This window comes from Pan troglodytes, chromosome 1 (assembly GCF_028858775.2).
Source record: "Pan troglodytes isolate AG18354 chromosome 1, NHGRI_mPanTro3-v2.0_pri, whole genome shotgun sequence".
In the NCBI taxonomy this organism is placed as follows: domain Eukaryota; kingdom Metazoa; phylum Chordata; class Mammalia; order Primates; family Hominidae; genus Pan; species Pan troglodytes.
In genome coordinates this window covers 116986265-117011512 of record NC_072398.2, presented here as the reverse complement: position 1 = coordinate 117011512, position 25248 = coordinate 116986265, and the positions used below count along the sequence as shown (strand labels likewise).

The 25248-nt window shown below is 42.3% G+C and overlaps 1 protein-coding gene and 1 long non-coding RNA gene across 2 annotated transcripts; one reads left to right on the top strand and one right to left on the bottom strand.

Annotated features, from left to right (window-relative positions):
- Positions 1 to 620: 620 nt before the first annotated feature.
- On the bottom strand, positions 621 to 23442 carry LOC107967684 (uncharacterized). The gene is made up of 3 exons (XR_001708398.2): positions 23355 to 23442; positions 6000 to 6064; positions 621 to 2960 (listed from the first exon to the last, which is right to left on the bottom strand). It is a non-coding gene; the product is annotated as an uncharacterized LOC107967684 (long non-coding RNA).
- Positions 956 to 18395, top strand: REG4 (regenerating family member 4). Its single transcript, XM_016924613.2, has 6 exons — positions 956 to 1007; positions 3546 to 3706; positions 9247 to 9344; positions 12554 to 12691; positions 13812 to 13917; positions 17726 to 18395. Exons 2-6 carry the CDS (start codon positions 3640 to 3642, stop codon positions 17791 to 17793), a joined length of 477 nt encoding a protein of 158 aa, XP_016780102.1. The 5' UTR covers positions 956 to 1007; positions 3546 to 3639; the 3' UTR covers positions 17794 to 18395.
- Positions 23443 to 25248: the final 1806 nt, after the last annotated feature.

Below are 25248 nucleotides of genomic sequence, written 5' to 3'. Positions count from 1 at the left end.
GATTTGATAACTACTATGGTCCCTTCCAGACTTAAAGTTTCCAGACATAAAGGTCCTTTACAGACTTAAATCTGTAGTTTAAAGTTGAGTCATCTCTGGCACCTACAACCTAATCCTTTGCCATCTATACTGGAAAAGAAAATCTTGTTACTTTTTTCAAATAGCCTATTTTTCAATAGGACTGTATTTTGGCAAACACCTATATTTGGAGTCAGAAGGACAAGGTTCAGTGTCCAGGTCCACTGCTGACCAGCGTTGTGAACCTCGGAAAGTTTCTAATCTCTCTTAAGGTTGGGTTTCTTGAGTGTGTAATGGGGATATCTGTCCTATGCTGCTCACAAGGATTTTGTTGGCATCTTATTTGATGACTTCACTGAAAACCCGTTATTGTAACACACTCTGTTGATGTAAGCTATTTTGACATGATCATCCTTGTTCTGCGGGAGAAGCACAAATAGTAGATCTCTGAGGAAACTCATGCATGTTGAAGGAGTGGAGTCGGTGCTTTAGGAAGGAAAATCTGTGTGTGGGCCTCAGGTCCCACCGCATGGGTCATAACCTATGCCTAACCCTGACAGAAAATCCTTCTAGAAATAAAAGAGAAATAAAGGAAATCCACCATACCAAGGCATAAAAAGACAGCCATGAAAAAGTAACATAAGGGGAGAGGAAGATGGGCTTATAACAGATTACAGGATGTTGTCAGTTTTAATAACGTGATGTGAAGAAAAGATTCTGTTTGCACACAGGGAGAGGTTCTTTTCCTGGCTAGTCAAAGCACACCTTACGTACATTCTGAAGCCGTCTCCTATATGATTCATTTTTTTCACTGTAGATAAGACTTTTATGGATGGATTGTTTTTCTCAAATAATATTATCGCTTTGTGATTAAAGTAAAGATTATTAATTCCTGAGGCAAGAAGATATAAAAGCTCCAGAAACGTTGACTGGGACCACTGGAGACACTGAAGAAGGCAGGGGCCCTTAGAGTCTTGGTTGCCAAACAGGTAATCCTCCTCGCGGTTGATGATGGGGGACTTTCTTTAAACATCTGTTTTCCTCTGTCAGCTATTAGCCAGGCCAGAAATGACAAATTGTATTTCTAGTGAGGCTTGTCAGGCTTTCTGTTGCTGTGTTGTTTGATTTAAATTATTTACCTTCTTTTCTTCCTTCACTGCAAAGAGCATTGGCTTCGGTGTCAAGCTGTTGGGTTAAATCTTGGCTCTGCAGTCTGGTAGCTGGGAAACTTTAGAAAAGTTACTCAATCATAAGTGTCAGTGTCTTCATTTGTAACATGCATTCATGAGATCTACAGTGCAGGTTTTTTGTTTTTGTTTTTGTTTTTGTTTTTTTATGGAGTCTTGCTCTGTCTCCCAGGCTGGAGAGCAATGGTGCAATCTTGGCTCACTGCAACTTCTGCCTCCCAGGTTCAAGTGATTCTCCTGCCTCAGCCTCCTGAGTAGCCGTGATTACAGGCACTTGCCACCGCGCCCAGCTAATTTTTGTATTTTTTAATAGAGACAGGGTTGTGCCATGTTGGCCAGGCTGGTCTTGAACTCCTGACCTCAGGTGATCCACCTGCCTCAGCCTCTCAAAGTGCTGGGATTTCAGGCATGAGCCACCACACCCGGCCCAGTGCAGCTTACTTATGAACATGACATGTAGACATTCAATGAATATCAGTTCACTAAAAATTATTCACAGATTAGTAAAAAAGATGCTGCCTCTCCCTTCCCCCAGATGGTCACCTTGACAGAGAAATTCTGTTTGCGTTTTAAAGGGGTTTGAGGACATTGAAAATACACTATTACTTTTGGAAGGAAAGTTTAGCAAAGTGCAAGGTTCACGCAATGATTTAAAAAGAAGTAAGGGGTGGGGAAGGTCACATCCACACTCTCCAAGCTTTGTCTCATTCTCAGTTAATGTTGCCTTAAAGTGTTCATATGGACCCCAGAATTGATTTTCCAGAAAAGTCATCATTTACATTATTCTCTTTAAGCAATCCATTATTTGAGAGTTAGATTGTATATTCAGATTTTTTAATCATAAAGTATGATTAAATGTGAATTCAATGAATTAACTCATTTTAAGAATTATTTGGGAGGGAAATCCAGAACTCAGTTTCATACTTATGTTAAAACAAAGCCCAGACAGATGAAAATATAAGAGAACACTGATAAACATTTTAACCTTATGTGACAGTAATGGCCAGTCTTTTGATATAAATTTAAAAATTATTTTAAAAAACATAAAAATAACAATATTTTTGAAAATTTCAGAATGGCAAAAATTATAATAAGTAAGAGAAAAATACAAACTGAGAAATACTATTAGTAACACGTGAAAGGCAATAAACATACAAAAAAGATCTCACAAATAAGCATACAAAAAAGATCTCACAAACAATGAAATAGAAAAATGTGCAAAACTGTAAAATGAAAATTCACCAAATACTAAAAGCAAATCATTATATAAAAAGATGTTCAACTTCATTAGTAATTATAAAATATTTTAAAACACTAAGATTCTTCTTTAATATACCAGAATTAACCAAAAACTTGACAAAATTAAGCATTCACTGGGAGCTTAGGGAACCAATCCTTTTAGTGCCCTGTTAATGAGGTAAATATCACAGCCCATACATTTTAACAAAGGGTATTAAAATGACAATGTGCATTTTGTGTGATGCCACAACCCTATATATGAGAATTTATACTAAAGAAAAAATAAAAAATGCATGAAAGTTATGTGAGTGCAAGACAATGTATTACAATTAATCTGTTTCTGAGAAACAAAACCAGGCTATAGGACTATATGATCTTATTTTTATAAAATTGTACACAGAGAGAGGTGCACAGAAAGATATCTGTAGGCTACTCACCAAATTATCTCCTGGAGATGGGATTTACTTCTTATTTTCTAGTTTTGCATTGATTTTCTAATAACTCATGTGTTGTTTGCTAATGGGGAAAAGATAAAGCCATGTTCTTTATTTTTAAAAATGATGTCAACTAAGTGTAAAGGAAAGAGTGCTGATGGAGTCAGATCTGCTTGTAGCTGCTGTCCATGAACAAATGACTTCATACTTACTGACCTCAGGTTTTCTCATCTGTAAAATGTGGGTATTGGACACTGTGCTCACGTTTAATTTTAACATTTAAAAATTCAATGTCGGAGCCACTCTATTGGATTTTCTTGACAACAGAATGCACATATCCGCCTTATCCGTAAGGAAGCTTGCCTTAGGGCGCCCTCTGCTGGCCCTCCTGAAGCTAACAGGGGCGAGTGCTCGGTGGTTTACAAATTGCCTCCATGCAGACTATGAAACTGTTCAGCCTGCTATAGTTAGATCTCTGGCACTGGCCCAGGAGGTCTTGCAGGTAAGAACAAAATCTCTTAAAATTTTCTAACATGTACATCTAACTTGAGATTCCCTTCATTATAAAGTCTGGATTTAGCCAGGAAAATATTGTATTATTTTCCTCCATATGTATTAGTTGGCATCTAGATTCCTGGGTCCTTCTCACCTGTGCAAATGTGTTCAGATTTGCAGATCAAGGAGAACCCAGGAGTTTCAAAGAAGCGCTAGTAAGGTCTCTGAGATCCTTGCACTAGCTACATCCTCAGGGTAGGAGGAAGATGGCTTCCAGAAGCATGCGGCTGCTCCTATTGCTGAGCTGCCTGGCCAAAACAGGAGTCCTGGGTGGTGAGTATCCATCACGTAGCTGGAACTGAGCCACAGCCAGTGTTCACACAGCCCATGTGAGACAGTCATCCATTTGCCCACAAAAACATTTAGGAACTGCAGGAAATAGGTTTTTAAACATGGAGATGAAAAACAAAGATAGGTACTGAAAAATTCAAGGGCTCTAGAATCCAACAAAACTCAATTCCATATGATTATAACCCATACTTAAATCATGAGTTAAGGGTAAGTTATAATATTAATTTGGCAAGTTTATTGTGAAGGGCAGAGATAATGTGTTTGAAACACCTGTTGCCTAGCAGATTGTCAAAAAGTCATAGCCATAATTAGAATTCCCCAATGCTTATGCACTGGTTTATCATTTTGAGCATTATTAGGGATTCCAGTTTGCAAGGTACCTACAATCTAGTTAGAGAGATGGCGCTTATACATTTATAGATCACACATCAAGTGCAAAGTAACACGGCAACAAAGTGGGTAGCAATATTGTAGAATCCACCAATAGAGAAAGCAGGGGAGGAACAGTGTACGAGTGAGCTAAGAAGAAATGTCACAGAATACCAGAAATGGAAGGAAATGAAATGTGATCTCATCTGGTGTAATGTCTTTGTTCTATTTACAAGGAAAATGAATTCCAGAAAAGGGTAGAGATTTGCCCAATGTCACACAGTAAGATTAAGTGATGCTTGGGCTTCTAGTGCCTTTCACAGTCCCATGTGGCTTTGCTGGGTGTTGGACATGTAAGAGTGAGTGAAGAATCCATATTTGAGCATTGCCTCTGTTGAGAAGAGGGCTTCCAGAGGGGACCAGTGCTGTCTGTTACTTAGTACTGCTACTGCTGGGGAATGCCCTTGGCCAAGGGTAGGACGGTTTGGAAGGACATACTAAGAGAAGCAAGGTTCTTTGGGCATCATTTTGGCCCCTATGGCTGCAGTCTGCGGTCCTGGTCATAGTTATCCCTAATATGCTCTTTCATGGCTCTTTGTCTTCAACCCTACACCAGTTCACTGAACTATCTCAGGCTGCTCAGGACCTGTGGAACTCAGCCATGCAAGGGAAACCATGCAAGAGAGTGCAAGGCTCTGGGGGGCTGCTCTTGAGCCCCTCCTGCAGAGCTGGAGGCCATTTCTGTGGCCATTTCTATGTGGCCAGGTGGTTCCCTGCCACTCTTGTTCTGTGCTGACTTCAGACCTACTTAGTGAAACTTGAAATTTGCCCAAGCTATATCCTGGGGAATGTGATACAACCATCTTCCTATCCCTGGGATCTCACTAAACTCTCTGGCTTCTCTCCTGAGGAGGAGATGCAGACACAAGATTCACCACAGGTCCTTCAATTTCTCTTTTCCAGATAGATCTTCCTTCCAGCTGCAGAAGGACATTCTACTTATTCTTACTATCTTGGGGGAACCTCCCTTATGACATATCCTAAATGTTCTTTGCACTGCTGTACTTAAGAGAAATAGAGGGGACTTAGAAATTAATTTTCTCTCTCAATGAGACCTTGTGGTGAATATTAAACTCTTATTGCTTCCACAGTGAGTTCTTTGTCCTGATACCTGCCCTTCACCTGAAGCAATTCATGGCATTGATTCAGTGAGTGGAGAGACATAGAGCAACATCATTTATGGACACTAAAAAACTTCATCTGGCTTATCTTTTCAAAACTATTACATAATAATGATGATGGGTTTTAATAGCTTCAGGTTTTAACTAGCTACTGTTTATCGAACAATTCCTATACACTAGGCTCTGTGCTAATCACTGTATGTGAATTATCTTAATTAATCTTCCCAACAACTGTGTGAAGAAGGCATATATTGTTGATCCCACTGTACAGACAAGAAAAGTAAAGCTGAAAGAGATTAAATCATGTTCCTAAGGTCATACATGTAATAAGTGAGGGAGTAGAACGAGTATTGGAGTAGTCCAGGCAAGATGCTAGAAGCTGAAACCTCTTGATACTGCATGTGTAGAGATGACGAGCTCTAGCACCATGTGAGGTGGGGTCAAGGTTCTAAGGCCACCATGGAAACATTGGCTTCTCTCCCAGTTTCCACCACACTCCCCATCTGGGTAACCTCAGCAGGTTACTCGCCCCTGTGAGGAGGTTCCCTTCTCTGTACAATGGAAATGGTTATCCACACCTATCTCTCAGGGAGGCTCTGGTAATTAAACAAAATAATCTCAACGAATGTGCTTGACCCATGTAGGATTTAAAGCAATAACTTGAGCATCATTACTAAGATGACTAAGACTTGGAGTCAGACTGTCTGTCTGGGGTCAAATCTTACCTTTATCATTTATTTGCTGTAGGATCCTGGGACACGATGTCTTCTTTCTGCCTTTGTTTCTTCATCTGGAACGTAGGAATAATGACAGAGTTATTATGAAGATGATTAGAATACATGTAAACGGCCTGGACCTGCATCGGGTACATAGTAAATGCTCAATAAATGTGTGGAGTAAGGCCGGGTGCGGTGGCTCAGGCCTGTAATCCCAGAACTTTGAGACACCAAGGCGGGTAGATCACTTGAGCCCAGAAGTTCCAGATCAGCCTGGGCAATGTGGCGAAACTCCGTCTCTACTAAAAAAAAAGTACAAAAAACTAGCCTGGTACGGTGGTGCTCGCCTGTAGTCCCAGCTACTCGGGAGGCTGAGGTGGGAGGATCACCTAAGCCCGGGAAGTCAAGGCTACAGTGAGCCGAGATGGCGCCGCTGCCCTCCAGCCTGGGCGATGGGAGAGGGGTAGCGCAAGGCAGAGCCATAGCGCAGCAGAGCGGCCGTTAGTTGCATATCTAGGAGCTAAAATGTCTCCACCGGGGGCTCACGGCCACAGCCGCAACTTGCAGAGTGCGGGGCAGAGGGGAGGGGAGAGAGATGAAGTGAGGAAGGAGGAGGGGGAGAAAAAGAATGAGAGTCAGGGAACAGACAGTCATAGGCAAGGAGGGACACACATACGCACAGAGAGAAAAGAGAGAGTACCAAGACAGGGAGAGAACGGAGAGATACATAGAAAGTCAAAGACAGAGATGCACAAACAGAGAGATGGTAAGACAGAGAGCAGCACTCGGAGAAACACAAAGAGAGACAGAGAAAGGGGAGAAAGAGAAGAGAGAGAGTCATGATTGTCTGGGCTCCGGCATGGTCCTCCAAGTCCTCTGCGTGTGTCCCTAGGCCCTCTGCTTTCATGGCTTGGATCCAGGGGAAACAAAGACCATGGTGGTAGAGGGTCTGTCCTAACATGTTTGCTCACGGAATGCCAAGGACAGTTGCTTCAGAGTGCACAAGACCAAACCAGGAGCACCAGGTGTGATGCCAGGGGTCTTTGTCCTCGGGCCAAAGGTCAGAAATTTGGGTTCCTCTTTGCCACCTCTTTCAGAACAGTCTCACCGGTATTACTTTGGAAGGCATGTTTTCGCAGCTGTCCCTTTCTGAAATTCAAGCCCACGTCATTATCTGCCCTCTGGTAATCAATGGCCAGCCTTCTCTTAAGAAGATCAATTTTTACTTAAAGTGCAAGGATTTCTTTTCCTCCTGAGAAAATAATCAAGGCAGCCCAATTAATTATTTATGTTGCTAAGTTTTGAATTTCTCATTTTTATAAAGGTTGGGAGGGTTGGTGGCAGTAACACAGATTTTTAAATCATAGAGAACTGGATCTGCAAAGCACCTTTTCCATCTTACTGTGTGATCATGGGCAGATGACCACCCTGAGCCTGTTTCCTCACCTCCTCAAGCAATTATGATAAAAATGCCATATGGATAAAACACCTAACATGGTGCCTGGCATCAAGAAAGCACCTTGCAGGGTGAGGGGCAGAAAGGGGAGGGGAGAGAGATGGAAAAGTGAGGAAGGAGGAGGGGGAGAAAAAAGAATGAGAGCAGAAAACAGTCATAGACAAGGAGGGACACACAGAAACACAGAGACAAAAGAGACCGAGATGTAGACAGAGTGCAAAGACAGGGAGAGAACAGAGAGATGATAGAAAGTCAAGCACCTTATTTACAAAAGCTAGTGACAGTGGTACTAGTAGTAACAGCAATGGCATAAAGGCTGCGTTTTATTTATCATAAAATTATGTTCATATTTATGAATGTAGTAGAAGATGAAGCATTTAAATACATGAATATCTTTGCTGTTTGTTTGTAGTATATTTGACATACTCACTGAAACATTTCCTGCCTTGCCGTAGTTAGGTTGGTCATTATTCATTATTCATAGGTATAAGGAATAGCACATACAAAGGATCTAAAGCTACACTGAGCATTCATGTTCCAAGACGGAGCTGGGACTATGGCATAGAAGGATGTGGCTGGATAGGGGCATACAACCAGGTTATAAAATCTCTTACATGCTAGACGAGCAGAGAGCTCATCTGAAAGCAATGGGGAGCCCTGGGAGATGCATAGGCAGGGGCTGAAATAAAACAGAAGAGTGGGGCAAACAAGCGACAGTAGTATCATTTGAATGAGGAGAGAGAAAATGCTGTTATGACAGCTGCAGTCTGTGGACCTCCCTTATGGAAGGAAACACTTTTGCACCCACCATGGTGTCAGAAGGTAGCCACATAGTCACAAAGCCTACACTTGCTAGCTTGACATCCCCTTGATCACCTGATGCCTCTGTACATCCAGCCATCTCCCCCTCTTTATAAACCTTCAGATTCAGTGACATGGCACATTCACCAATGGACTAGCAGGAAAAGCATGTGCCTCCCTGAATCATGGATTCCTTTGCTTCTAGGCCCTGGCTCTTTCCTATTTCTGCCATGGTTGCCCGACAGACACCCTGTACTTAAGGCAGACTTAAGTGCTTGCTGTTTCTATCCTTCCCCACACATTCCTGCCTCCTTTGCCTAAAATGTTCCCTCCCCCAGTACTGACACATAGCCCACCTATGCTCAAGTTCCAGTCAAGTTGCCATGTAACCCTTCCCTTGTCTCCCAGGCCAAAGTGACTCCTCCCTCCTTGGAATGCCCCAAACTACCAATTTGTGTCCCTCATCCACTCTTGTGATGCCTTAAGTTATAGTTATTTGACCTTCACTGCTAATACAAGATTCTGCCAGCTGCTGAGGATCTATTCCAATTATGAGTGTCTATCTAGTCCAATTATGTATGTATGTATATTCCAATTATGCATTCCAGAACTGGGGAGATAACCACAGCATGGGTTCAGGGGACCCACTGGACTCACTGGACCCACTGTGAGGCAGATCAAGCTAAAACTCCATTGATCACCTGACTTCCATAACCCCTACTCTGACTGGTGGACCGCAGTGACGTTTTCTTGGAATTAATGTCTGTTCAGAGGCAGTGTCCAGTAATCGCAGAAACACAGTCACACTGGTAAAAGGCCATAGGTCCCTTTGGGAAAAGCCAGAAGAAGGGTAAGCTGTATACATTTTTGGCAGTGTAGCAGGACCTTTCATGAAGGGACTCTCTTCATTCAAGGGGTTCCTGATTGCAAACTGTATCAAGTCTGGAAATTGATTGTTTTTGCTATCATAACGTGCAATTGCCTTTTGTTTATGTGCAGATATCATCATGAGACCCAGCTGTGCTCCTGGATGGTTTTACCACAAGTCCAATTGCTATGGTTACTTCAGGAAGCTGAGGAACTGGTCTGATGCCGAGGTAAGAAACTTGCTGCCTGCTTGCCCTGGCCTTTCTAGAGCAAAGGACCAGCCAGAGCCCCAGATCTCATTTGATTCAGGATCAAGTGTCCTTCCTGGGCACTATGAAGAGAAGCCCCTTTGGCTGGTGAAATGGACAGAAGAGGGTTGTGTGTTCAACTCATTCAATTCTGTAAGCATTGCTGAAGCAGGTGCTGTATGCCAGACCCTAGATGGGCTACAAGCACATACGGATACATAGGAAAGAGCCCCTACCCTCAGCAAGCTCACTGTCAGTAAAGGAGACAGAAATACATCAATCAAAGGAGGAAGAGAAGATGAGGAATTCACAGAAAGGATAATGGAGTTTCTGTACGAGATTTACCAGAAAGAGAGTGGTGTGTAGACATGCCTGGAGCAGACACCTTGGAGCCGCTGACAGAAGGTGAAGCAGTCCAAGAAAATGTGGAAACTTTTCCGCTGCTCTACACAGTCCACAAACCTGCCCATTTTATTTCGTTGAAGCTTTGTCTGAGAGATAACCAAATAGACAGTCAAAGTAAGTTATCTCAGCCACATATGGGGAGTGGATGCTGCTGAATTGTGATTAATTGGGGGAGCCATATAGGTACATTTGGCATGATCTGGGCCTATGCGGTCTTACAATCCCTGTATAAAACTACACAATGAAAAACAGAAAACAAAACAAACAAACAAACAAACAAAAAAACAAGAATGAAGCACCTACCACATGCCAGCTACTGAGGCTATGAACGTATTCTCCGGCCTTAGAAAGCCCAGGATTAATGCAGGATTGCGACATTTAAACAGAACATTTCCATACAGCATGAGTATAAATGACTTTCCCAAGTTTACGCTGAGAGTAACTGACACAGCAACCCCAGCAAAGTCTGAGCTGAGTCCTGAATAATTGTATAAAAAGGGGAGAGAAACAGAGTGAAGAAAGGGTTTCCCAGACTCTGTCCCGGGAAAGAAAATGAGCTCGTGGAGAGGAATAGACTTTCTCTATGAAAACAGAGGGAACAAAGAGGAAGATGTCTGGGAACCGAGGAGTAATAGAGACCTGAGTTTACATCACTACTCTGCCACTCCCTAGGTACCTCCCTTTACCTGTTTCCCTACTGGAAAGTGGGATAATACTTTTTACCTCATGGACTTGTCAGGAGGATTCATTAAAACGACTCGCATAAAGCCTATGCCACATGGTAGATGCCAATTCAGGGTCTCAAGAAAGAACAGCCCACAGGATTGACACTGAACCTTAACAAAGTTAACAGGACCAAGGTGCAGAGAGGGTGCTAGGACAGCGAAGCCAAAGAGGACCCCTCAAACCCAACAAGAGCTGTGCAGCTCCCTGATTCCTCGCCAGTGTTGCTACCGCCCTTGGCTCTTCTTGCATGGCTGGCTCTTGAGACCCCTGGAAGCTGATGGAGGCAACGTGAGAAGCACATGGACATCCGACCTTGAGCTTGAGAGGCAGAGGCCTGAGTTCTAGTTACAGCCCCAGCAGTACCAGTTGTGTGGACTGGGAGGGAGGCTATCACGTACATACTCCAAGCCTCCAAGCCTGTTTCCCCTTCTGACACAGGATCTTTTGTGGCTGGTATAGAGTGGGCACTCAATAAATGCTGTCTGGTCGTCTGGCTGGCATGCCTCATGGGCCTGAGAATTAAATAGAATTACAGTGATAGAAGCATGCTGGTATTGTAAGTGGTTTGTAAGTGTGAGGACTAAATTATTATTAAATAGTAATCACATCTAATCTTGGATAAATTAGTAAAAGCAAGAATGGGAGCAGTAAAAACCTAAGCAACCCGAACTAAAATTTTATTGAATTAATTCAATTTCTTGTCATGTAACACAACCCCAGAAGAGAATAAAATAAAGTTTATATACATACACCCATATATATAAACATTTGCCTTGTTTAATTGAACAATAGGTTTCTGGTTACAGAATAAGAATTTATCATGTCATGTGTTTCATACAATCCTTAAAACAGTGATTACCATTTATTTGCCCACAAGAAAAATTCAGATTGCATGGCCTTGGATATGAAAGAAGACAGCACTTTTGCAAAGGAAGAAGGAAAAATTGGGGATCGATATGCAGACATACAGAAGTAAAACAGATTTGGGATTAGAGCTGAAAGTTTTAAAAGTTGCAACAAAGCAGATAGTTACGTATCTGCCTCTAGTGCCCAGGAAACCCCCAAATCCAACCAGATTTGGAGGCATGGTTACTGTTGAGGAAAGACAAAGCGGTGGGCATATTCACCTCCAATCGGCAGGAATTCTACACCAGCACGGGGAGCAGTCTCCTCTCCTCTGGAGGATCACCTCACATGTTTAGGCAATTGATCCATGCCCATTCACTAGCAAGTCAAAATAAGTTACAGACCACTGTTTACAATGTACAGTGTGTTATTCTTATGTAATATAGGGTAATAATAATTAAAATAAACACAATATAGGCTTAGGAATTAGGGAGAGCTGGGCTCTCTTCCTGTGTCCAGTTGCCCATTCCTGATCCTCTCTCTCCCCATCCATAAACTAAAGGTGGGCCCCACCTCCTTAGGCTGCTGTTAGGACCGAATGGTGAGGTGCCCAGTGTGTTGGAGGTGTCCCGCAAAGAGCACTGCCATAATGCCTGTTCTCTGATGCACATTGTGTTCACATACTGACACCTCTAAAATCAGGTGTGTGCTACGAACACACTGTGTCACTGTGTATCATAGATTCATTGACAGTGATTTTATTTTCTTTCTTCGTGGGACACAAAATAATGGCACATTTTACAATCAGCAGTTTCTTAGATCTGTTGAAATGCAGTACTATAATACAATAGGCCTCATGACAGGTCCTAGGTAGCAGTAATTATTTTACAGATGAAGAAACTGAGCCTCAGAGAGGTGAAGTGACTTGTCAAGGTCACGTACACCACTGAGAGGCAAGACCAGGACCCCGAGCACGTCCTCAGACCCTAAATCTCTTGCCCTGGCCTTGTATTGCCTCTTTCTCTGAGACCGAACGCTGCAGCAGTTGTGTTTTTTCCCAGGGTGGCAGGAAGCCTTCTGTGGTGCTTAGAGCACGATGTGTGGAGGAAGTGGGGGCTGCGTGAGTCCCTCCTTCTTGGCATGCTAGCGTTCTGAGGGGAGGGCTGTGCTTTAAACATGCAGGCATAATTAACAGGACCTCTCCTTGTATATAGCTCGAGTGTCAGTCTTACGGAAACGGAGCCCACCTGGCATCTATCCTGAGTTTAAAGGAAGCCAGCACCATAGCAGAGTACATAAGTGGCTATCAGAGAAGCCAGCCGATATGGATTGGCCTGCACGACCCACAGAAGGTAACCTCAGACTTGGCCACAAAGGCCCTCTTGGGAAAGCCAGGCTGGCATCCTCTTTTTGGGGAATGGCCTCCCAGCCTATAACAAGGACACAGCGGGTGGATCTTCTCCAGATGTGCCTCCAGCTGACGGAGACCAAAGTCTCAAGGTCAGGGGCCCAGTTCTGGCCCTCAGTGGAGGATATGATTTAAATGACTCCATTGTATAGACCTTTGTCTAATTAAGGCCCTCCTGAATGGCAGAACACAAAATTACCAGCTTTCTAGAGCCTTAAAAAGTGTGTGTGTGTGTGTGTGTGTGTGTGTGTGTGTATGCACACAGGCCTATTATGAGACAGATTAATCAAATCTCCATTGGATCTTGAGTTAAAGTTGAAAACTTTCAGCTAGCCTTTTTTTTTTTAGATGCTGTAATTTTTTTTTTGTTATCCTTGATATTTTTCACTGTAACTTCCTGTTCTTTTCATCAATACCTTCTTGTAAGAAATGACGTGAGTGGTTTTTGTAAGGAACAGCTGGTTGGTAAGGTCTAGGTGTGGGGTCTTCAGTTCACAGATTCTTGCTGGGGCTTCTTTAGTTGACTCAGACAAACACAGGGAACATAAAGCGGGAAGCCCCATACTTCCTGCTTCTTAATAAAACTGCTGAAGATACCACACATTCGTTCACCCTCTTTCATGAATACATATGTGTTCATCCTTTAGTACTTGTCTATAAACATCTTATGGCTTTTTCTCTTTTTAAATATTATGTTACAGAAAAACAGATAATCCTTTACCATAGTTGTTACAAATATTTTATACAATTATTTCGTTTTTAATGTCATTTATTTGACTATCAGAAATTTTACATTTTTATGTATTCACATTGCTATCAATCAGAGCCCTGTCATTCAGATGGAGTAAGTATTTACATCTATTTCTATTTTTTGCAGTAATATTGGTAATGTTTTCCTATTAGCGGTTGAGTGGAATGACTTTCTCTTTTTCCTTCTTTAAGCATTTCTGTACTTTCCCAATGTTTGCAATGAAAACCATGTTTTAAAGGGGACTGAGGGGACTTCCTTGGCTGTGGCAGGTGGGTTGCTGAGCTGTACACTTCTCCATCTCCTGTTGTTGCAGAGGCAGCAGTGGCAGTGGATTGATGGGGCCATGTATCTGTACAGATCCTGGTCTGGCAAGTCCATGGGTGGGAACAAGCACTGTGCTGATATGAGCTCCAATAACAGTAAGTTATAATGCACCACCCCTCACCACTTCCCAATGCGCAGACTCTTCCCTTTACCTAGTAAGCACAAAAATAGGCACAGGGGACCACTGCCCTCCTCATTCCACACCAACAACTCTTTTCTCCAGCAAGGCAGTGGCCTTGCCACAGACATTGGTTACCAACCTTCAGTCCTTTGTAATCACTTTACAGTCTTTGTCATATCAATGTACCAGCTGTTCTGTTATTTACTCAATATTTTCTTTAAATCCATTCATTTTTTTCTGAAATACACTTATTTTAAAATCACATTCTATACCATGAGAGGGATATATATCCCATTTTGGGAAGCCCAGACCACAGGGAGTAAATATATGTGGTGAAAACAGATAAATCTCTTCTGACTTCTTTAAAATGAGGGTTTGCCGTGAGCCCTGGAAAGCCGGTCTTTGCCTGAGTTCTTCCCTTCTGTCTGTTTCCCTGAATCCTGTCCCCAGAATGTGGTGGCCCGAAGCTCAGCGCAGGCTGCACACACTCGCGTGAGCCTTCTCCTTTCTCTGGCCTGCTTTCATTCTTTGTCTTTATGCTCATGAGTTAGACTTTTCAGCATTCATACTGGTGACATCTTGGGCTGGATACTTCTTGGTTGTAGGGGCTATCCTGTACATTGCAGGAGGTTGAGCGGCATCCCTGGTCTCTAATCAGTAGGTGCCAGTAGCACTCCTCCTCCCAGGTCGTGACAATCAAAAATATCTCCAGGCATAGCCAAGTGTTTCCTGTGGGGGGCAAATTCAGCCCCTGGTGAGAACCATGATTAATAAGCGGTGTAGAAAACTTCAGCTGTACAAGATCACAGAATATTAAAGAATACTCAGTGCCAAAGGTCGTATACTTGAGAATATCCCAGTGGGTCTAATAGGCCATCATAGTGACACCAGGACCCCCTGCCAGCCAAGAAGTCGGCCTGGAGCAGGCCTGGGCTGAGGTCTCAGCTATTGGGCTGGGGTAGGGAGGGACTTGGTCACCCCCAGCAGGACATGGGGGCAGTTTACTGTTGTCAGAGGAATAAACTTATAAGAAGGAAAGAGAGAGTGAGAAAACTTTCTAACAGCATGAGGCAAAGGGCAGGCATGAGAAGACACACTCTGAGGAAAGCCCTCAGAGATAAACAGCCATAGAGGGGATTTTCACAGACCAGCGAGAGCACAGCTGCTGCTGTTCAAGGCAGAAGTTGGCTCAAATGGAAAAAACGCAACCAAAACCAATAGGTAGAGGCTATCAACAAGTGGATTTTTACTTCAATCAAGGAAAAAATTTTAAACAGTTAGCACTGCTCAAACACATAATGAGCTACCCCAGGAAGTAATGAGAAACCTTATAACCAGAGTTAACCAAGCAAAAGGTGGACATTGTAGTTGTTATTGCAGTTGACGCATTAAGTGTTAGAAGCGAGGCTCCATGGCACAAAAGAATCAAATGAGGAACATTGTAAAAATACCAATATCAGGGATTCGTTTTCAGACCTGCAGCATCAGAATTTCTGGGACTGGAGGCCAGACCTGCTTTGGGAGCAGTAGACCAGATGCCTCCCTAAGTCCCTCACATTCCCCAGATTCTGACATTCCCATTGGACAAAGTCCTCAAACGAAAGTCCTTTCCCTGTGAGTCGATGATCACATCAGCAAAATTCAGTAGCGAAGTTGCCTCTGTTGTGTGGATGGGAACCAGAAGCCTGAAGCTCTCTGAGAACAGCATGTCTTTGGGTTCCTTTCCTTTCCCATGGTTACTTACCCAGCTCGTGGCTGTCAGAACACAGGCTCTCAAGGCAGAAAAGCACAAGGAATGAAGCAAGGATTTGAGAGAAACTGGTGGAAGGTAGAATTTAAAAGCCCATCCCCCTCAGCCACATCAGTACAATGGATTTTGCTCCCCAGTCAGTTTCTATTTTTTTAATTCAAAATGTATATTAATGCCCCAATATACAGCCACACACACATTCTTGTTCTCTCTTTGTGACAGGGCTGTTCCTTTTTTATAACTCTTTAGAAAGAATTCCAGAGCATTTTATTTTGTGTGTCCCTCTCTCACCCTTTCTGACTCTCCCCTTTACATCAAAATGTGTTTTGTGACTCTGGAAAATTGCAGCTTGCAATGTTTCCTGATGTTTTGCTGGTCCACTTTGAGACATTTAATAATGATAACTTGGGTTTTGCAGTTGGAAAAGAAATTTCATATTCAGTATACGTTGAGGTCAAGAGCATGGGTTCTGCGTTCTGAATGCCCAGGGTAGAATTCCAGCTCCTCCTAGCTGAGCTGTGTGACCCTGTGCAGATCTCTGACTTCTCTGTGCCTCAAATGCCTCTTTATAAAAAGGAGGAAATAATCGCCCTAATCATCTGAATACATGTGGCATGCTTATCACGTGCAAGCTAGGCTAATGGCTCCGTGGCCTGGAGAAAAGGGAAAGTAAGGTTTCTCACTCACCCTTCCCTGCACTCTGCCTCTGATGAGGTGGGAAAAGCAGACCTCTCGCTTAGTGCCTATAGTGAGCTGGGCTGTGCTTGACTGTTTGAAGCTGCTATTCTAGCTTATCCACAGGCTCAATGGGCAGCAACCTCAAAAGGACCTGCTGATGAGAGAGTCAGTCTCAAGCCTGGCCCATGGCCTTGTGCCGTATTCTCTTTGCCCCACACTGTGAAAGTACCCACAAGCTTGCAGGCCCTGTTTCATTTATACTCTGTGGCTCCTGCGCTGAGCACTATGGATGCAGGCATGGGCAGGCCCCATCCTCTGTGGCTCCTGAGAACCAGGAGTGGGAGGGGCACACCTCATCCCCTCCTCTCCCCAGGGTTCTCACCCACCCACACGCACTGGGAACAGGGCCAGATCTGCAGGTCAGGGCCCAAGCAGACACCTAGCCAGGGAACAACTCCTCGCTCTGCTGCAGACACCCATGGAAGACAAGTGATGCTGTGGAGCTTGGCTTCTGGGAGGGAAATAGTTGGATCTCACCTCAAAAATACTTCAGTCCTTCAAAAGGCCACCTCCGCCTTGGGCTCTCTCCTTTTTCATAAGCAGATGGCCTGTTGGGATGTGAATGGCTTTAGCAGCTTTCAGTTCTTTGAACTTTGAACAGGAGCTTCTTAGAGCCTCAGCTGTGGGCTTGAGGACAGGCCACACTCAGATCCTCACTGCATCCTGCCTCAACACAAGAGCCCCTCATTCTCAGTTGATTCATGTCAACCCCTGCCTTTCCTCAAAAGCAGTGCTGGAGTGGAGCTTTTGCCATGGTGTGTGACATTTAAAGTGTTTTTCTTTCATTGGGAAAGTTAGTATCTGTATTACGGTTCTCCAGGGAAACAGAAGTAGTTGGATGTATATATAGAGAGACAGAGATTTACTTTGAGGAATTGGCTCATGCAATTGTGGGGGCTGTGAAGTCTCAAAACCGCAGGACAGGCCAGCAGCCTGGAAATTCTTGCAGGACTTAATGTTGTTGTCTTGAGTCCAAAGGCGGTCTGGAGGCAGAATTTCTTCCTCTTTGGGAGACAGGTCTTTTCTCTTAAGGCCTTCAATTGATTGGAGAGGCCCACACACATGATGGAGGGCCATCTGCTTTACTCAAAGTCTACTGATTGTTAAACGTTAATCACAGCTAAAAAACACCTTCGCAGCAATCAAACAACTGTACATCATAGTCTAGCTAAGTTGACACATAAAGTCAACCATCATATCGCCTTATCTATGCTTCCAAGAAAAACACCCAGATAACTCTGGCAAGCTCAGTATAGTACTGAATGGATTTAAATATCTGTTTATTTTCTTACAGACTTTTTAACTTGGAGCAGCAACGAATGCAACAAGCGCCAACACTTCCTGTGCAAGTACCGACCATAGAGCAAGAATCAAGATTCTGCTAACTCCTGCACAGCCCCGTCCTCTTCCTTTCTGCTAGCCTGGCTAAATCTGCTCATTATTTCAGAGGGGAAACCTAGCAAACTAAGAGTAATAAGGGCCCTACTACACTGGCTTTTTTAGGCTTAGAGACAGAAACTTTAGCATTGGCCCAAGTAGTGGCTTCTAGCTCTAAATGTTTGCCCCGCCATCCCTTTCCACAGTATCCTTCTTCCCTCCTCCCCTGTCACTGGCTGTCTCGAGCAGTCTAGAAGAGTGCATCTCCAGCCTATGAAACAGCTGGGTCTTTGGCCATAAGAAGTAAAGATTTGAAGACAGAAGGAAGAAACTCAGGAGTAAGCTTCTAGCCCCCTTCAGCTTCTACACCCTTCTGCCCTCTCTCCATTGCCTGCACCCCACCCCAGCCACTCAACTCCTGCTTGTTTTTCCTTTGGCCATGGGAAGGTTTACCAGTAGAATCCTTGCTAGGTTGATGTGGGCCATACATTCCTTTAATAAACCATTGTGTACATAAGAGGTTGCTGTGTTCCAGTTCAGTAATGGTGAATGTGGAAAAGTGAAATAAGACCAAGAAATACACCCAAGTGCTTCTTCGTCTCCTTCATCTGAGTCTCTGCCTCCTCCACCCCAGCAACAGCACTGGTTCAAGGAGAGGAGAGATGCAGGTGACATGCCTGCCAACTTCTGAGCAAGGTTGGGCGAGTGGGTGCTATTTAGTTGTAAGTGCTTCTCAGCTTATGAGGGGGATGACAGTCACAGCAGGTATGGTGGAGCTGACCTGGACCCTGGACACTCTTCTTCCCCACTGCCACTGACAACATGTGTGGCCTTGTGTGACTCTCTTTGCCCTGTGAGGTTTGCAATGGCTTATGAGGTGGTTACTTCAATAATAAGGATGTGATTTTGCCTGCAAACAGATATGTGACTCCCCAGGTCACGAATCTGCGTGGTCATGTAAACAGAAACAAATATGGACTCAATGATTATAGCATATGGCTGTGGTATGATCACATTCGCATTCCTTAGAGGGAAATGCCACCAGACAAGAGAGGCCATGTGGGTTGGCCATGCAGTTCAGGCTGTGTAGATCACCACTTGCTTCATCCATGATGTGCTGCCAACCGGCAAACACACCAAGTCTTATTCCCTAGTCTGAGAACATTCCCTCTCATCTTAGCAGCTATTGAGTGCTGGCTGAAAGAAGAGTAAAAAGAAAGGGGAAAAGGAAGTCATGGAGCCTCTGCCCTAACCAGTTCTCCTTCTACTCTCCCTTCCTTTCTTCTTCCTTCCTTCATCACGCCCTTGTCATTCTTTTGGTTGTCAAAGAGGAAAACACTAGAAATAATGTATTGCTCCTCTCAAGTATAAAAAGGCTGGATAACCGAAAAGATAAGTCTCCTAATAGTGATATTTCAGACAAGGTGACAGGCAAATGGAAAAGGCTCATTCTTTCAAAGCATATAGTTAGCTTCAGCAAAACTGCAACCACCAACTCCTAAGAGGGTTCTGGGCAAGTCACTGTCAGAGAAACAAACAAAATTATCAGACTGCATGATAGAGATAAAAGATAAATTGGGGTGGCTCATGCCTGTAATCCCAGCACTTGGGGAGGCCGAGGCAGGCAGATCACAAGGTCAGGAGATCGAGACCATCCTGGCTAACATGGTGAAACCCTGTCTCTACTAAAAATACAAAAAAATTAGCCAGGTGTAGTGGCGGGTGCCTGTAGTCCCAGCTACTCAGGAGGCTGAGGCAGGAGAATGGTGTGAACCTGGGAGGCGGAGCTTGCAGTGAGCCGAGATCGCGCCACTGCACTCCAGCCTGGGTGACTGAGCAAGACTCTGTAGTATTACCTGTAGGAACCGAAAAAAAAATGCAAAGGAAACATGGCTGAGAATATCTCAGAAAGGTAGAAGCTCTCAGTTTTTTCTGACTGTGGCACATATGAAAGTTAAAAAAAAGGAACATCATGGCCCACCTCCCTCTCCTAATTTATTTGCTTTTTCAAGAGGAAAAATACCTCATGATAGCAAAGAAGTAGAGATGAGCAAAATAAAAATCAAAAAAATTACAGATAGCAAATCTACTGAGACAAAATAAAGTCAAGTCATTCTATAAATATTTACAATATATAAAAATATATACAATATATTTAAAAATAGTTCCAATTGAAAAGGATCACCAACTTAAGACCATCTTGGCAATGTAATAATAACAAGGCTCCCTCCCTGAAATCGCTGAAATGCTGACAGTCTGCATGTGCACATACGCTGGGAAAGGCATGGATAAGCAGTCACCCATCTTATTGGAAGCCTGGGATAGTACAGAGTTAATTCTAGAACTGTCATGATTTTCATTTATGTATGTAAAATTTTAATAATCCTCGATAATTCACTGAGTGGATATATCATTCAACATATCTTTATTGAATGCATGCTGTGCGCCAAGAACTCATTTTGGAAGCTGAGAATCCATCAGTGAGCAAAATAGATAAAATTCCTTGCAATCATAGAGTATCCATTTCATCACGGATGGGGAGAGGATGTAGACAAACAACAAACTAAATAAGTAAAGGACATAGTATGAGAGGATGACAAGAGCTGTGGTGAAAACATAAAGCCAGGAAGGGGCACAGGGAACAGGGATGTGTTGGAGTGTGTATGGAATAGGTGCTATGCTTCCCCTCCTCCTTTGGTCACAACTGACAGCCAGACTGTTTCACCATTAAAAAAAATGTATGGGTTTGTGTCACTCCACACTCCATAAGTATATTTGAGCTTCAGGTATAACTTGACCAACAGCTCAACAAAGTTACCAGACGGGACTTTCCTCTATTTTGTGGCTATTTTTTGCTGGGGATTAGCTTCATTTTCTGGCCCCGTCTAATGCAAGGTGGCTGAAGCAGGTCCAGCCTCACCTCTACCAGGAAAGAGATCCACAACCCTTAAACAGGAGCCTCCAAGTTAAGCCCCATTGGCCAGGAAAGGCCCTACATGAGTTATGTGCTCATTCTCCAACAGATTAAGGTAGCAAGGAGGATGGAATGTGATGATTAACTTAGCTAAGTCATCACCTGTAACTCCTCTAGAGCCCAGGAATTTACGCAGCTTCACCTGAAGGACAGGACCACTTCTCACCCATGGGGTGGCTTTGTAGAAATTGAAAAAAAAAAAGATGCCCCTTCTTTGTAAGAAAACATAGCCCCACGGTCTCTCAGAATCAAGACAGGCTGGAATTTAGCCCGTTCTTGTCCTCTTAGTTGTGTGCCTTTGTGCAGTGCACAAACTAGACAGTCCTATTCTGTGGCCCACTGTACATGAAAGGGCAGTAGGGCAGAGTGGTTCTCAACCCAGGGGACCAAGGACCACGCTTTGGGAAATTTTATCCTAAGGCCTTACTGCAATAATTTAGAACCAGGAGTCTCAACTGAGACTAGAGAAGCATCTGATGCAAGAGAAAATTCAGGTAAATGTTGTTTCCTGAGATGTGCCCGTTTATATGACTCCAGCCACGGCTCATGGCAGTTTATTATGGTGGGAAGAGCAAAGGGTTAAGAGTTAAGCCACACTAGAACTGGCTGTCTCTGCCTCAAACTGGCTGGGTGACATTTAGCCTACAGTGTCAGAGCCTTTGTTTTCTTTTCTCCGGGATTTGAGGATTAAATTAGTTAAGATATGTGATGCATTTGGAATGGGGCCTGCCACAAATGCTTAGCAAATGTTATTGTCTCCATTTTAAATCTTTGTGATCGCGAATATATGTCTCTCTTCCAAACCACAGTTTATCTATAAAATGGGGGCCTTAAACTAAATCCCAACGCTTATAGGGTTTAGTTAGATGTGAATAAGTGGAGTGGTCTCTTGTAGGACAATTTGAACTGGGAAATGAGCACGGAAATCAATTTCTTTCAACCATATGAGAGCCAAACAAAGCAGGTCTGTTGACCTTTGCCCACGGGGCCAGTTGACAACCCTGGAATAAACAATCCCTTCCAGCTCCAGCATTATCTTGTTCTGTTTATATCTGGATCGTGTACTTCCCTAAGTCAAGAATCAGTCTCTAAAGTCACTGAGAACTTTTACAAAAGTAAGTGAATATGAAACAAAAGAGTATGCACAATAATAGTGGATCAGATATGTATCCTACTTGAGGACAGTCATTTCAGGCTATCTTGGAACCAAGGAACAGACAGTATAGACATATAAGCAGGTTATGAAAGTAGAAGTTTATGAGCAACCTCAAGGCCCTGCCCTGTAGCCCAAGGACCCCATGAAGACAGCTGGAGAGGAAATTTTAGGGACAAGGTGGAGCAAAAAGAAATCTGCAGGTGGAATCCTGGATTTGGGAGTAATGACTTTGACTTTAAACCTTTTTAAGGTTCTAGAATATAGTATTATGTCATAGTAAATTCATAGTCAATAGTAAATACATGATTGATTGATCATATCTTATTTAAAACTATTATTGCTTCCAAAAACTTCAGAAGATAGAATTAAGACAATGAACAGGTCTAGAATCTGATAATCTAGAAGAATGTGGCTGGGTGCGGTGGCTCATGTCTGTAATTTGCACTTTGGGAGGCCGAGGCAGGTGTATCACCTGAGGTGAGGTTCGAGACTAGCCTGGCCAACATAGTGAAACCCCGTCTCTACTAAAAATACAAAAATTAGCCAGGTGTGGTGGCGGGCACCTGTAATCCCAGCTACTTGGGAGGCTGAGGCACAAGAATTGCTTGATCCCGGGAGGCAGAGGTTGCAGTGAGCCGAGATGGCACCACTGCACTCAAGCCTGGGTGACAGAGACGCTGTCTCAAAAAAAAAAAAAAAAAAGGAAACAATGCATTGATTTTCATTGAAACACAAAATTTTTTTGTATTACAAATTAAAATTGAATCACCACAATACCTATGAATAAACATTGCAAAAATAAGGGGAGGATTAGCATAGAAAAAAAGAAAAGCAGATAAACAGCTCAATAGGAAAAGCCAGGGAATAAGGGGAGGAGATCAGAAAAATTGTTCTCCATTTATTCAAATAAATTACAGATAACGTGATATCCACTCCATGCCCCTCTCCCAAAAAGAGCTCAGAGACGAAATAATAAGGGGATCTGGCAGAATTGTAGAAAGAAAAAGAAAGAAATTAGCATTGAAATGAGAGAGTAGAAATAATTAAAGGGAGAAATAATATTACTAAGAAAATCGTGTGGCATGGTGAATTGGCTTGAGGAAATCACAACAAAACAAGGAAAATAGCAATTATATTTAAGTGGTTAAAGAGAAAATGATAAAAATTGAAGACATAAAAGAACAAATGTGTAATTTTTGTTCCTGAAGAAGAGAATAGAACATATAGAACAGAAAAAAAATTCAGAGATAAAATATAAGAAAATTTCATTGAACCTGCATCTGCTCATTGAAAAGACACATGCGTTCCTGGAAAAATTCATTCAAAATGATAAACACTAAGACATATGCTATCTTGGTTTCTGAACTCTATGGGTAAAGAATCTATTGGGTACATAGGAAAAATAAAGACAAATACCTGGGAATAAGTATCTTGTCAGTCTCAGACTTCTTAACAGCAATGCTCAATGTCAGAAGACAGTGAAGCAATATTTACAAGCTTCTGAAAGAAAGAAGTCTGAATAATAATTTTATATGTAATAGAGTAAAAAGGCACTAAATAGTTAAGCATGCAAGAACCAATAAAACTCTCCTGAAACAAACTATCCAATGATGAAATCCAAACAATCAAAAAAGGAAGCAAATAAAGGACTCAGCAATGAAAAAAACATAATTAAAAATAGTAATAGTAATTATTTAAAATTAAAGTTAAAATGATTGGTGGCTAATTAATTATAGAGCTAAGGCTGAGTAACTGAGATTTATGGCAGTGGAATGGAATGCAAATGTTTTAAACCATGACAATATAAAAAAAGATTATAATTACATTGGAAATATGAAGGGGGAGAAAACAGAATAAAGTATAAATGCATGAATTTTCTAACTTTGAAGTAAGGAGGTAATAGATACTCTCTAAAGTTGAAACATGTATTACTTATAATAATAAAAATAGCTGAGGTTTTTAAGTTTAAAAAATGCTTCTTCAGATACTAATATTTTCTGCTGCAAACATTTATTTAAAGAAAGGCAATTCCTTTAGTTTCACTATAGGTGCTTAGTTTATATAAAAATCAAAGCTGATACTTTTATCTTAAATAGATGCATCTGCTATATCCCCATATCTAAAATTATTTTTTATCTCTCCTTCCATCTGCATGCATGTAGGTAGATATTTGAAGCCATGTCACCATTGTTAACAATGTTTATTTTTGCAGTGGTGGGATTGAGGTAACCTCTGTTAAATTTACTCTTTACATTTTTTAGAGTTAACTTTTTATAACATGCATATTTTGTTTCTAAAAAGACAATAAGGCTATTGTACTTTAATAAAAATATTGTCAAATGTGAGTAATGATCAGTTTTTATAATGAAAAATTCTTGTGGTTCCCCAGTGTATAAGAGAACTATCTTCTTATGTTAAATTCATACAAACCTTAAAGTAAGCATATGTCCGTTATGCTTGTAGCTCTTATAAAACCAAGAAAATGACATATTAAATAGAAATAAACTACATATCTAATAAACTTCAAACTCAGATAAGTTTGATTTCATGGAGAATGTGGGTTTGTTGCAACTAAACTTGGCTTACGAAACAAGTCTGGAATGCCTTGCTATGGTTCAGGTTCTTTTGGGGTTTGACAGTCAGTTTGTGGCTGAAATATTACTTTACTTTTCTTTATTTAAAGATGAAGTGGTGCAAGGCCTTTGTTCTTTGAGAGCCCTGCAACACTTGGCCTCTACTCCACACCCTGTTCCAGAGGAAGTCAGCTTATGTTCTCTCCCATTATCTCAGTTACTGTACAACTTGATGCCAATGAACTTTAACATAAATGCAAAATGCAGCATGAAAATCCCAATGCATTTCTCAGAAAGTAATCAAGCACGTTATCTAGAAAACTCTGTTTTTAAATACACATTATTATCCAAATGAAAATAAACTTTCAATAAAACAAAGGGGGCAGGTGGAAACTTTTGGAGGTGAAGGCTAAGTTGATTGAGTTGATGTGATAATGGTTTCACAGGTGTACACTTTTCTCCAAACACATTAAGTTGTATGCATTAAATATCTACAGCTTTTTAATATCAATAATACCTCAATAAAGTGATTTTTAAAAAATACAAGCTGGGTGTGGTGGTGTGCACATGCAATCCCAGCATTTTGGGAGGCTCAGGTGAGACGCTCACTAGAGCCCAGGAGCTGGAGGCTGCAGTGAGCTATGATCACAATGCTGCACCAGCTTGGGTGACAGGTAAGACCTTGTCTGTAGTCTCTAAAAAAAAAAAAAAGAAAAAAAGAAAAGAAAGAAAATACA

Coding starts and splice junctions, on each gene's coding strand:
- REG4 (XM_016924613.2), top strand. CDS start 3,640: ATGGCTTCCAGAAGCATGCGGCTGCTCCTATTGCTGAGCTGCCTGGCC. Junction 9,345..12,553: donor GGAACTGGTCTGATGCCGAG/GTAAGAAACTTG, acceptor CCTTGTATATAG/CTCGAGTGTCAGTCTTACGG. Junction 12,692..13,811: donor GCCTGCACGACCCACAGAAG/GTAACCTCAGAC, acceptor CTGTTGTTGCAG/AGGCAGCAGTGGCAGTGGAT.